The sequence below is a fragment of the Festucalex cinctus genome, chromosome 9 (genome assembly GCF_051991245.1).
Source record: "Festucalex cinctus isolate MCC-2025b chromosome 9, RoL_Fcin_1.0, whole genome shotgun sequence".
Classification (NCBI taxonomy): Eukaryota; Metazoa; Chordata; class Actinopteri; order Syngnathiformes; family Syngnathidae; genus Festucalex; species Festucalex cinctus.
In genome coordinates, this window is record NC_135419.1 from 2,888,721 (window position 1) to 2,901,971 (window position 13,251).

The 13,251-nt window shown below is 36.2% G+C and overlaps 1 protein-coding gene across 1 annotated transcript; it reads right to left on the reverse strand.

Moving 5' to 3' along the window:
* Positions 1-5,889: 5,889 nt before the first annotated feature.
* On the reverse strand, positions 5,890-11,191 carry LOC144026052 (transmembrane protein 182-like). Its single transcript, XM_077532548.1, has 5 exons — positions 10,950-11,191; positions 8,411-8,534; positions 7,321-7,419; positions 7,050-7,187; positions 5,890-6,958 (listed from the first exon to the last, which is right to left on the reverse strand). The coding sequence occupies exons 1-5, from the start codon at positions 11,115-11,117 to the stop codon at positions 6,738-6,740; spliced, it is 750 nt and encodes a 249-aa protein (XP_077388674.1). The 5' UTR covers positions 11,118-11,191; the 3' UTR covers positions 5,890-6,737.
* Between the last annotated feature and the right edge of the window lie 2,060 nt (positions 11,192-13,251).

Here is a 13,251-nt window from a genome sequence, read left to right on the forward strand (position 1 = left end):
CCTTATCGTGACAACTCTAGTTGTAAGTGGAGGTCACCCGTGCAGTGGATATAAAAAGTCTGCACACCCCAGTTGAAATAGTAGTTAAAAAAAAAATAATCTCTACATTTTCCACCATAAATGTGACCTATAACACGTACAACTCAATCGGAGAATAAAATAAAAATCTCTTTGTGGTTGCAAATTTATGTTAAAGGGATGCTTGACTCATTGAGCCATTTTCAGTAGTAATCGATAATTAATGTGGTAACTTCATTATTTTCCACGTACAATTAATACCTTTAAAAACAATTTTTTCTACTTGCTGTCGACTGAAGATGACATCACCTGAGGACACCTGAACAACCAATCATGGCTCAGTTTGCTGACCAAACCCCCGAAACAGGTGACCCATGATTGGCCGTTATCCACTTCCTCAGCACAAGTGATGTCATCATCAGTCGATAGCAAGTGGAAAAAATTACTTTTTAAATGTATTAACTGTGCATGAAAAATAATGAAGTTATGAAATTCATTTTGGACAAAATATGAACTTTTCACCGCTGACAATTGTTCAATATGTGTCCCTTTTTAAAAGGAGTTAGTTGATTAAGCTTTATCTTTTGTTATCAATACTCTGCCACAAGAGACTTATCGGGTACCTTCTTGTGGCCCATTTGCCATTAGAAATGACAAATTAAAAAAAAAAAAATCCCATTAATTTCATGCAATTTTAAGGAAAAATGCTATATTGGATTATATACATGTATAGGACTTTCTTTAAAGTTATCTGTCATTATTTGGGGGACATTTATTGTATCAAAAGTACTAGTGGTATCGGTAGTTGGTATTGGTATCGGTGACTATCTAAGAGTTGATTATTTGCACTGGAAAAAAAAAGAAGTGGAATCAAGCATCATTAGTTTATTTCATTTACTGAGAGTCATCATTATTATTACAAAAATTTATAATAACATAAAAATTTACATTTGCGCAATAAAAATATTATTTAATTTAGAGCAACTGTCTATCCATCATCAGTTAATCCAAAATATACAAAAAAGAAAGAAGAAAAAAAAATCCCAACTGGAGTTGCGGTCGTCATAAAATGGGGGCTTGCTTTTCCCCTGGCACAAATATTGCGAGTAACGCCAAGCGAGAAAAGAGAGAAAATGAGCTGTGGTGTTCATTTTGGCTCAGAAAAGCTTTGCGGCTAAAGCAACACTTGTGATGGTAACAAAACACTGCGACTGTCAAAGCAGACTGGATTTTGGGGTGGAAGAAAAAGACAAACTACATGCAAATTAAAAAGAAAAAGAAAAAACAATGTCAACTATGGCCAGCGCAAACCCTTTTAGTAACATTTCAACATTTCCAACTGTCATACAATTGTATTTAAAAAAAGAAAAAAAAACAATCCCTTTGAACTTTAAATAATAGATGGTGCCAATATGTATCATTTATTGGTGAATGGATGCACGTGCATCTCACGTTCTTCAAGAAATTTTCTATTTTCAGAAATAGAAAGTTATTTTTATTTTGTCTAGAATTCATTTGATAACTTCACTATAATTCATGTACAATTATGACTTTTAAAACAAATTTTTCCACTTGCTGTCGACTGAAAATGACATCACAGGAATGAAAAAAGTAAAACTAAAATTCAGGGAAAAAAACAATTTTGTTAACGAAATAAAATAAAAACGAAAAGGCTTTTTAAAAAAAAAAAAAAAAAAAAAAAACTAAGTGAAACTGCATTTTATGTTAAAAAAACTGTTGTTCATTTTAGTCTTTGGTAATTAATTTAATGCATGAGCCTTTGGGGATGATTTTAAGTATATTTATTGTGATATTAACCGGAATAAGGACGTTTGAAAGTGTGTCACACAGAAGTGACATCATCTAGCAGCAGCCAATAGAAAAGCACCTTCAGATGACGTCGCTTCCATGGTGTTTTTTAAATATTGCGCACAAGTAATACACTTTTTTAAAAAAACTAAAACTAATACAAAAACTAACTAAAACAAAACGAAACATTTATTAACTAACTAAAACTAATAAAAACTAACAGAACCACCCAGAAAAATAATTAAAACTAACTAAATAAAAAAAAAAAAAAAAAAAAAAACTCAAAACGAAATCAAAACTAACAAAAATGAAAAATTCCAAAACTATAATAACCCTGGCTCAGAGCTCAGGTATAACGACCAATCACAGCGCAGCTGTTTTCTGGGTTTGGTCATGTGACTTTCACAAACTGAGCCATGATTGGTCATTCGAGTACACATGATGTCATTTTCAGTCGACAGCAAGTGGCAAAATGTGTTTTTAAAGTTATTACTTGTACATGGAAAAATTATGGTTATCACATTAATTGTAGACAAAAATACTTACTCCTGAAAATGGCTAAATGAGTCATGCATTCTTTTAAATTTTCACTGTTAAAAGTGAAAGTAAAAATAAAACAGCAACTATTTTTGCTTACTCTGCATTCTTATTGTTTTGAATGGAAGCCCACTTATTTCCGGTGTAAAGCATATTCTTCCCCTTTGGATGAACCATTTTGATATAATGCCAAAAATAAAACGCTTCCGGATGTGAAGTACTGTATGTTATGTTTTTTTTTTTTTTTTTTTTTTAAACACAGTTTGTCTACCATATGTAACAGATGACTAATGAAACAGTAGCCATGTTTTTGCATAACAACTTTGCCCTGTTTAGTAAAAAAAAAAAAAAAAAAAAAAAAAAGAGCGATATGATTGCTTCACAGTTGTCTGAAAATGGGAATCACTTATACCACGATACCCTTCTCCATTAGTTCACCTTTTTTTTTTTTTTTTTTTTTTACTGCCTTCTGCTATCATCATCTGTGTGAAAGTGATCCGGTCTTTGTGAGGTTAATTGAAGGCAAGAGCTGTGACTGTCTCAGACATAATCTGCCTGCATTTACACTTCCGTGTGCGTGCGCGTATGTGCGCATGCGTGCGCGCGTGTGTCGAGGGGAGGGATGTCTTTCATAAGTCCACGCTTGTTATTTATACAAAACTGGGGAAAGAAATGCACGCGGCAACTCTTCTTTATCCCTTCACCTGCTGCCTATCTACCTTAAAACCCTCAAAATAGATTAGCAGTGCGCGTGCGTGTATTTGGAGGAGGCGGGGTCCGTTCCCGAGGATTTGATTTGGGCTGTACAAAAAAAAAAAAAAAAAAAGTGATGCCATAAGGCTTGCTTTTCTCTCATATCAGTGCTTATCTAAGCAGTCATTTTTGACAGGAGAAAAGCTTTTATCTGAGGAACTGTGTGGCACACACACAAGCAAAACATACATGAACACTTAAAATTGTGTTTACATCATTTTTGGGGACCCCTTTGCTAACCCCCCCCCCCCCCCCCCCCACCTCGAAAAGCTTCCCTGAAGCTCAAGCGACGGTAACGACCCCCAATCGAGAGGCTAACACCCAAACATGTATCTTTGTCAATAGACTTATGTCCTCACAACATGAGAAATAACCAACACAAACACATTCAGAGGCCTCACACACACACACACACACACACGCCCCCCCCCACACACACAGCAGGTAATCGGCTCAGTGTGGTGAGAGGGTTAGAGTATGGAAGAAAAGTGTTCACACCAAGGGTATCCTGTCTTTGACTGGATTAGAGCTCACTTGCATTTGGGTGTCCTGGTGCTCCAGAGACGAGTGAGGTGCTGTGAAGGGTTCTCAATGATGCTCGGGGGACAAAAAAAAAAGAAAAAAAAAGATGCAAAATCACACTATATAATGTATGCAGCAGCAGGACTTATTTTATCTTATTATCTGTATTTTTAATTCTTCTTCTTTTAATAATAATGCTTAATTTTGAATGACTGTCAACTACTGGCAATATGTTCATGACGGCATACTAATTTTATGGGATATTATAACATTTTAATAATGATGTAGTGAGTGACAACAACATAAATAGTTTTAAAAAATAATAATAAACAACAACAACAAAATAGTCAGTTGTTTCACGCTTCTTGTGTTTCCCCTTCCTTTCCATCATAATTCTTCCTCGTGTCCAAGCATGCATGGAAAACGTTGCTTGTGAAGAGGAGAGCTGCAGAGACCTCTGCTGGCCACTTGTGGGAGTTCTTTTAACATGGGCAGCTTTTCAGTCTGCACATTCTGAGACTCAAGAACCAAATCATAGCAATGCTTGTACAAATGATCAATAAATAAAAAAAAAGATTCTCTGAAAGAGTCAATAAAAAGTGAGAATATCATCTTGTTGTAAAGTCAGAATTTTTGGACACCAACGTCATGCTATGCTAGTACTAGCCTCACAATGCTACATTGTTGGTTGCAGACTTTAGGATAAACCATACCTCAAACTATTTTATTTTTTGTAACATTTGACTTACAACCATATCTATTTTTTTTTTCACGATTTTTTTTTTTTTTTATCATGTTTTCTGATTTTTTTTAATGTGTGACTTGCAGCATATTTAATGGTCAAGTTACACCAAGAAATGTATACTCAGACTTTTCCAACATTTAATATTTGGGAAAATCACAACATTGTATATAAGACACAATTATGTGTAATACATTCCACAGCTAATTAGGGAGGCAACGATATTTTTAAACATCACGATACGATATTATCACGATACGAAGGTCACGATACGATAATTATCAAGATAATATATATATATATATATATATATATATATATATATATATATATATGGGTAAAAATCCCAGGAAACAAACTGAAAAAATATATTGAGGGAAAAAAAAAAATACAAATATGTACATTTGCAGGTGCCAAATTTGTATCAATTGTTGTTTTAAGTTGTTTCTCTTATTGAAGGTTTGAATTCAAACTAAACATAATTGGTATCAATATACGCTACAACGAGGCCTACGCTGCAAAGTTATTGTAATGATAAACATAGTGTTGGTGGGCAGCAAGATGGCCGAAGGCTTTTAGACTTCTGAACACTCTAAACTGCTTTCGGTTTACTTGTGAGTGTTGATGATTTAATGCTCTGTGAATGGTTGACTGACGACCAGTCCAGGACGTACTCCGCCTCTCGTTTGAAGTCAGGTGAGATCGACTTCAGCTCATACATGAACCTAATAATGGCGAGCGCAATGGAAAATGGATGGCTGGCTGACATCGGTCAAAATGTGGTTTAATGGTAATTAGTTAGAGCTTGCTTTTGCTAGTTAGCGGAGCTGGGCGATTTTGTACGCTTCACTCAAAATGCATCAGTTCTTCTTCTCCCAAAGCAAATTCATTGCCATCGCTTGATCTACTCATTCATCGTCCTCCCTGTCCAAATAATTCCAGTTTCTGGACCATCCAGCCACTCACCCTGGTCATGCTCCACTCCAGTTTGTTTGATCGATTGCCAAAAGGACGGGAAACACAGCTGCATCGCCTCCCTTTGTCTCTTGAACTGAATCATTCATTTTGAAATGAAATATCAACAAAGCTTCATTCGTGTATGTTAATGAAGCTTATCTATTACAAGTACCTCATTATTGATTAACTGGAGGCTACCTATTTTATTAGTCTTTTACTTCTTATACTGTACACCTTGATAAGTTAGCTAGCTAGCTGTCAAAGTTAAAAGTTTTAAAGCTCAACTTGCTTTAACTCCAGAGTTAACGCTTTAAAGCTTGAACAGCAGTAAAAGCTAGATACCATTTTACCAAGCATGTTATGTTCTCCTCATGGTTGGTTTGTATCCAACTTAATAAAAGCAACATGTTTTACATTAAATAAAAAATTATTTATTTTGAACTTGACATGAAACCCTCAACTTTTTTTGTTTTTTTACATTTGTGATGTCAAAAAAAAAAAGAAAAAAAAAAAAGAAAAGAGACAGAAATGTAAGAAAAATCCCAGTCGATTTAATGGGTGAAAATTAACTTTACAAAATACAGTTACTCTGTTAAATTTGATCCCATTGTTAAACAAATTGCCATCGAGATCACCTATGTTCTTCATCAAATTAGGTTGTCATTTATTTTTGACATCTTTACAGTGACAAACATCTAAGGCCCTATGGGAGGGGTTTGTGCTATTTTGGGGGCATATAAACTTTTTACATTATGCTCTATTAACTCTTTGGCTCCCAGCCATTTTCACATTTCGCAATCCCGTTCGCTCCCGGCTGTTTGACTGGATTTTGACTGATTTTGCAAGGCCCACAGAATATTGTGTTCGATTGCTATAAAAGCATGGAACCTACCAAAAGAAAGATTAAAGTCTCTTATTTCATCAGGAAAAAAAAAAAAAGTATGTTTCTATCTTTTTCCCGTTTTGCAGCAATTAGCATTAGAAGAGAGCCGAGTTTCATCAGTTTTCACAAATCTATTCAAAATTGTAAGTAATTTAGCTTTTTTACTACATGACGCTGGTTGATCTCCTTTGTTCTGCTGCCACCTGCTGGCCGTTTGTGTAATAACTACCATTTCTGCAACCGTTCTTTGCAGTTGAGAGGCTGCATCAAAGCCTTCTGTATGCTCTAGCATAAAAAAACAAAACAAAAAAAACGTATAAATACGTCTTTGGGACACTTAAAACATGTTTTAAAAAAGACGTATTTACACGTTATTGGGAGCAAATGAGTTAAAAAAAAATGGCCTTGCAGGACGATGATGCGATTTTGAGTGAATTCTTGCTCAGTCCCCCCGTGCGGGACATTAAAAAAAAAAAAAGTTCAGTTGTCTCCTCTTCTACGCCAGATGACTCTCGCTCACTTGTTGGCAAGCAGCGCTCGTCCCACGAGCGTGAAGATCAACCCAGAGACGAGCTCCAGCGGCACGCCGGCTGCAGCCGCCATGAACGACAGGCCGTAGAGCACCGAGACCCGGGGATCGCTACACGCCTCCCCTCGCTCCTGGAGGATGTAACGCTTCACATCCACCACCTCCATCCAAAGTACGAAGAGCAGCAGCACAAGGAGAAACAAGCACGCTGTGGAGAAATATACATTCGGTGACCAATTATGTAGATGACCTTTCCTGTTTTTATCATTACCATGGTAGTGATGTTTACACCCACTTACCAGCAATGATAAGAAAGGCTCCACCCACTTTGTAGAGTTTATGGCTGATAAAGGGAACCCCACAGACAAGTAGGAAGCTCCCGGTCAGAGCTGAGGCCAGCGCGAGGATTAGAATCACGGTCCAGAAGCCTCGAAACACTGAAACGAATACAAGCGCATCGCAGTTAGCAACAATCCAATCTGTAAAGCGTATCTGCTTGCTTTTGACTGGAAATGTTACGTAATGTTCATCATAGCAGCAACTGTAAGTCGTGACTGAGGTTTTCGACACCTGCTGTGGCATCATAACTGGGATGAGGTACTCGTCCAAGTGCAACTGGTAATGGGAAGAGGTAGCCATGGACACACACTTTGGATTTTGGCTGGTTTGCTACAAGTAAAAAAAAAAAAAGGAAAACACAGTTTAAAAAAAAAAAAAAAAAAAAAAAAGGTCCCAAGCAACATACTTTTATTTTTTATTTTTTTCAGCAACTCTGGGTGCTGATTTGCAACCTGCCAGGCTTCACGTTCTTGGACGGGTTGTGGCTGTTTCAGTGACTTTCATTGCTCTATGCAATGACAATACATTTTACTTAAAAATCAAATTAAAACCCTTTTGTCTTTCTAAATGGCTGTGCAGAATAATTTGGTACATTGGAAAAATAAACAAATACTTTTGGCAGAAAATAATTGGATTGAAGGCCTATTTAGGACAATGAACAAAAACGACATGTCTAGTAGTTTAGTGCAGGGGTGTCCAAACTTTTTCCTCTGAGGGCCACATACAGAAAAATAGAAAGCTGCAAAGGGCCACTTTGATTGATTTTTTTTTTTTAGTTATTTATTAACACATTCATTGCCAGACAGCAAAAAAATGCATCATTTGACGTCTTTTTCCGTCAATGGCATTGAATGAGTTAAACATGGTAAAAATCAATGAAGCAATTATAAATGGTTGATATAATGTACAGTTACTTATTGAAAACTGCTAACAGTCACAAGGCAAATAGTGACCCCTGTGTGCCACTATAATGGATAATGCCTCTCCACTGAGCAGCAGCTGATACCAACTTGACATTCTGAACCACAAGAACAATCGGTCGGACTATTTTTATTTCTGGAACTGAATTATTAGCGGCAAATTTGTGTCTTTGCGTAGCTAGAAATGTTTAATCCACCTTTTTTTTTTTTTTTTTAATAAACAGGATTGAAAAATTATTTTTAGTATTTGCCGCGGGCCGCCAAAAAATGTATGGCGGGCCGCAAATGGCCCCCGGGCCGTAGTTTGGAAACATTATTATGTGAGTACATTTTGTTATATTACACAATGCCGTGCACCATTCGGAGCAAAACGAGCGTGATTATAAAAGTCTTTTACATACTGAAAAACGTTGCCAAGACTTCATTTGCGGCGGGTTCCACATGGAACAAACAGCGCCAAAAAAAGCCTTCATGTTGGAGGGTGAGAGACGGCCGAGAGTTGGTGACTGCCTTCACAAACTGCGGCTGAAGAATAAAAAACAGACGAGCTGACATCAGTTGTCAAATAAAGACACAACACCTGAAATATCTGTCAAGTCAGTCACATGCGGCTGCGCTGCAGCGACTCCGAGCGGCCCACGTTGCTCACCGAAAGGTTCCAAAGGCCTCCAATGTGGTTCTGATCGGCAGCTTTCAAGAGGAAACTTATGAAACATGCATGCTCATACATTCCGCCGACTTGTCAGAAAATATGATTGATGACACAGAAACTTTAATCAACCTCTTATGGAAAATGAAAGACTTACAGCAGCTTGTGCTTTTTCAACACTACCAGCTCTCATTTATTTATGTGTGCCTATCCACTTCGGGGTCATATTCTTACGTGTGTCTCGCAATTGCGTACTTTTGCAGCTGTGTGTGTTTACTGAAGTGTGCCATTTACGCACCTTCATGCTCGACAGACGCACTCTGGCTGGAGCGACACTTACAATGCTTGTGAAGCTGTAGTAGTCAAGTGTATAATTTAGGGGTGTTAAAAAAAAAATCGATTTGGCGATACATCGCGCGATTCTCGAATCGATTAAAAAAAATCGATTTTTTTTTTTTTAAGAGCTCAGAATTGTTCATTCAGTAGTCTTACCGATTCAACGTCTTATAATCATTGCCTTTTTTTTTTTTTTTTGTGTGTGTGTGTGTGTGAATCGATTTTTAAACTTCCATTTTTAATGGAAAAATATTCAACAAAACGTCTGACTTCGGGTTAGGATTCACACCTTGAGCATGGAAGAATGTTATATGAACGGAACATTAAGCCTTAATATTTTATTTTAATGCTGTTCAAACATGAAACAGATTACAACCACTATAAGACTGAAATTTCAGATAAATAAATAATACATTTTCATATAAATCTTACACTCTACAAGCTTACTGATTAGTATTTTCTAAATTTGAATGAAAAAAAATCGCAACAATCGACTTATAAATTCGTATCGGGATTAATCGGTATCGAATCGAATCGTGACCTGTGAATCGTGATACGAATCGAATCGTCAGGTACGAGGCAATTCACACCCCTAGTATAATTGATTCTACTCCATGAAAGGCTACAATTCAAAATATGCATTTAATGAAATAAGTATCACACAACACTGACTAATCATGACATGTTTAATTCTATAAAAAAAAAAATATATATATATATAATCATTCGACTAGGTTTGCAAAGAAAAAAGTAGCTTGTTTACAAGTTTACAAATGTTACAATCCAAAGCAAACTGTATGTTTCTAGTAGCAGCTGCATACGATTTCACCTTGAAAATACTTGACTCCAACATAGTCACGCCATCTGATATTGAAATCTGGTGATTATCTGCGGAATGTTGTGGAGTGCACTGGACAGTCTGCTGACTCGGGGTGTGCCAAAAAAATCGATTCATAAAAGAATCGAGGTTCTCATTTATTAATTGAGTCGAATCGATATTTAATATCCAAAAATTGATTTTATTTAAATTAGAAGAAAGAAAGGGGAAAGGCAGTTGTAGCCCACATGCTGTTTTTGTGGAAAAAGGCACTTATAATACAAAATTAATAAACGTTTAAACAAACAAAAAAAAAGACACTTTAATGTCTCTATTTGTCATTTTGTCTGGAGTCGATGATGACAATGTTGTGCATATCTGTAACTTGAAGCAGAAATCATTTGTCAATCAAATCATTTTGAATCGAAAATCGAATGAATCGAGAATTGAAAAGCGATTCTGAATCGAATCGTAGACCCAAAAATGGTAATCGAATCGAATCGTGAGACAATTAAAGATTCCCAGCCCTACTGCTGACCCTCAATGGAAGTGACTAGGGGTGTGAATTGCCTCGTACCTGACGATTCGATTCGTATCACGATTCACAGGTCACGATTCGATTCGATACCGATTAATCCCGATACGAATTTATAAGTCGATTGTTGCGATTTTTTTTCATTCAAATTTAGAAAATACTAATCAGTAAGCTTGTAGAGTGTAAGATTTATATGAAAATGTATTATTTATTTATCTGAAATTTCAGTCTTATAGAGGTTGTAATCTGTTTCATGTTTGAACAGCATTAAAATAAAATATTAAGGCTTAATGTTCCGTTCATATAACATTCTTCCATGCTTAAGGTGTGAATCCTAAAAAAAAAAATAAAAAAAAAAATAAAAAAAAAATAAAAAATCGATTTTTCCTATTATTGAATCGATTCGAGAATCGCGCGATGTAGTATCGCGATATATCGCCGAATCGATTTTTTTTTTAACACCCCTAGAAGTGACTATAGTTAAAAAAAATCAAATAAATACTGGACATTTGTATACAAATGGCTTTTTTTTTGCAGGGAAAACATGTACATTATAAACACATTTCAGCCATTTTTGACAAGCAGTCTTCATAAACGTCTTACCTGGGTCCCATTGGCATCTTTTTCTATTGTTTCTGTGGTGGGCCGTGCGTAAGGTCCGCAGTTGTCACTGGCCACAAACCAGTAGTCTGTTCCAAAGGCCAGAAAGAAACAGATGGTCCCCAATGCTCCGAATATCCCCCCAGCTAAGGCTGCAGCGCCCACCCTCATATCTCCAACCGAGAATCGTCTCAACCACGACCGTATATCTTCTTTTTTAGACTTTGAGGTTCGTGATACCTCGACACTGTCCGCTCCGAGGCCCCCGTGCCCAAATGCCTCTGGACCACTCCCTGGCAGCTGTTTGGGAGAAAGCGGCTCCAGTGACTCAGGAGGGCAACGCGGGGGGTACGGCAGGAGTTATTTTTAGGAAGCGTGTCTGCCCTCCTCGTCAAATTACCCTCGGTGTGCCGAGCATTTTGTGGTCCGGTTGTTTGTGCAGAAATGAAGACGGCGAGCGTGCCAGCTTCACGGAACGCGACGTATTTGTTAGCTTAGCGTTACTCTTGGGGGGAACTCGTTGGAAATGAATTTAACCGTTGAATCTTTAACGTGTTCAACTCGAGGAAGGTTTTAAAGTTGTAAGCAAATTCCTTATAATGGTCAATTGTTTCCTGTTCATCTTTTTTGTCCCTGTTGATCTTCTGAATCCAAAGCAAAGATATGTTTCTATGAAACCATCAGAGAGCATCTCGTGGGATATGATTTGATTATCTGATGACTGTTATGGTATGAAGGACATAACAGCGTCAATTGAAAAGGTGCTGGGATATTTTTTCCGTTTGATGTCACATGTACTTTTTTATGTCCTTTCCAGTGGTGACGCATTATAAGCAGGTGGAGTGTCCAACCAGATTTGGCTGTTTACTTTGTTTCTAAAAGTTTCATATGAATAAATATCGAGCAGACATTTCATTTAATTATAGAATTAAATGTGTATCATTTTCTTTCTCTTTCTTTCAAGGGCATCAACCCGTAGTTTGCCATTTAGACAACCTACCAATATGCTAATATATAAATGTTGTGCTTTGTAAATTCTATCTAATGAGTCTTTAGGTATAAATGTAAAAACAAATATGAACCAAAATGTGTTACCACACAATACAATAGTTTAATATTCATAATCATTTGTATTTTAAGACTAAACCAGTCTGGTCTGCAATTAATACCACTTCATTTACTCCTGATTATGTGAAGATATTGTACAGTATTATGTAGCCTATATTTATTATTTGATTATGCCTATAAAAAAAAATGGTTAAAATAAGACATCATATTTACATAATATAGTAGAAGGAGGAACACAATTTTTCGTTTCGGTCTTGAAATGACTTGAAAATGTCGAACAAAATGTCATTAGTGCTGAATTATTTCACGTGACGCTTTTGCAAATTTTAATTTTTTCTTGAATGGAATCCTCCCACAAAATGTACCCTATTTTCTTAATGTATAAAGGGATGCTAGTGGCTAAAATTCAGTACAATATTTGTTCCTCTTTCTACTATAGTTGCACGTCAGTCTTGGTCAAAAGTTTTTTTTTTTATTTTTTTTTTTTAGTTTTTCCTTGCCCTCTTGTGGTTCGATCAGGGGATGTCGTTGACATTTGACAGCTCAGCTGTGAGCATGTGAAGCCCTTTGAGACTCTTTTTGCGATTAAGGGCTATATAAATAAACTTGACTTGACAAAGAATTTGAAAGTCAAAATATATCCATCATTATTCCTCAAGCAATGAACAACTGGCATTCCCATCAGGGTGTCGTACAACTTTAAAACGTGCTATTTGTTGCCATCTACTGGAGATACATTTCTCCCACATAAAACATACTCAATATCTTGAAATAGATGACGTACAAATGATTTGTGTTTTTCGACATGATCACCTGCAAATAGTCACAAAATCCGGAGAGGTATACACACACTTAACGCACATATGAAAATAAATGATCATTAAAACCTGAAGTGTCAAATCCAGGTCCAAAATGTAAAAACCCTTCCTTATTTATTTAAAATCTTAATGTGTCATTTTGCTGATTTCTAGTGGTGAAAATAAGAGCAATAATGGATTTAACAGAAAGTGAATGTAACCATAATCATGTGAAATTATTGCATAACTATATGGCAATACAAAATTATGATTATTTTCCTGATATCAGAACGAGCTTTATAAGTAACTGTACACAATAATAAGTAGACCACAGTCTGTCCATATTCTACAAATCAGAAGTGTAGTGGATACAAATTTTAATGATGCAATTGATAAAATATGATCAATTCTTATATTGTACTTTCACAATTACGGATATA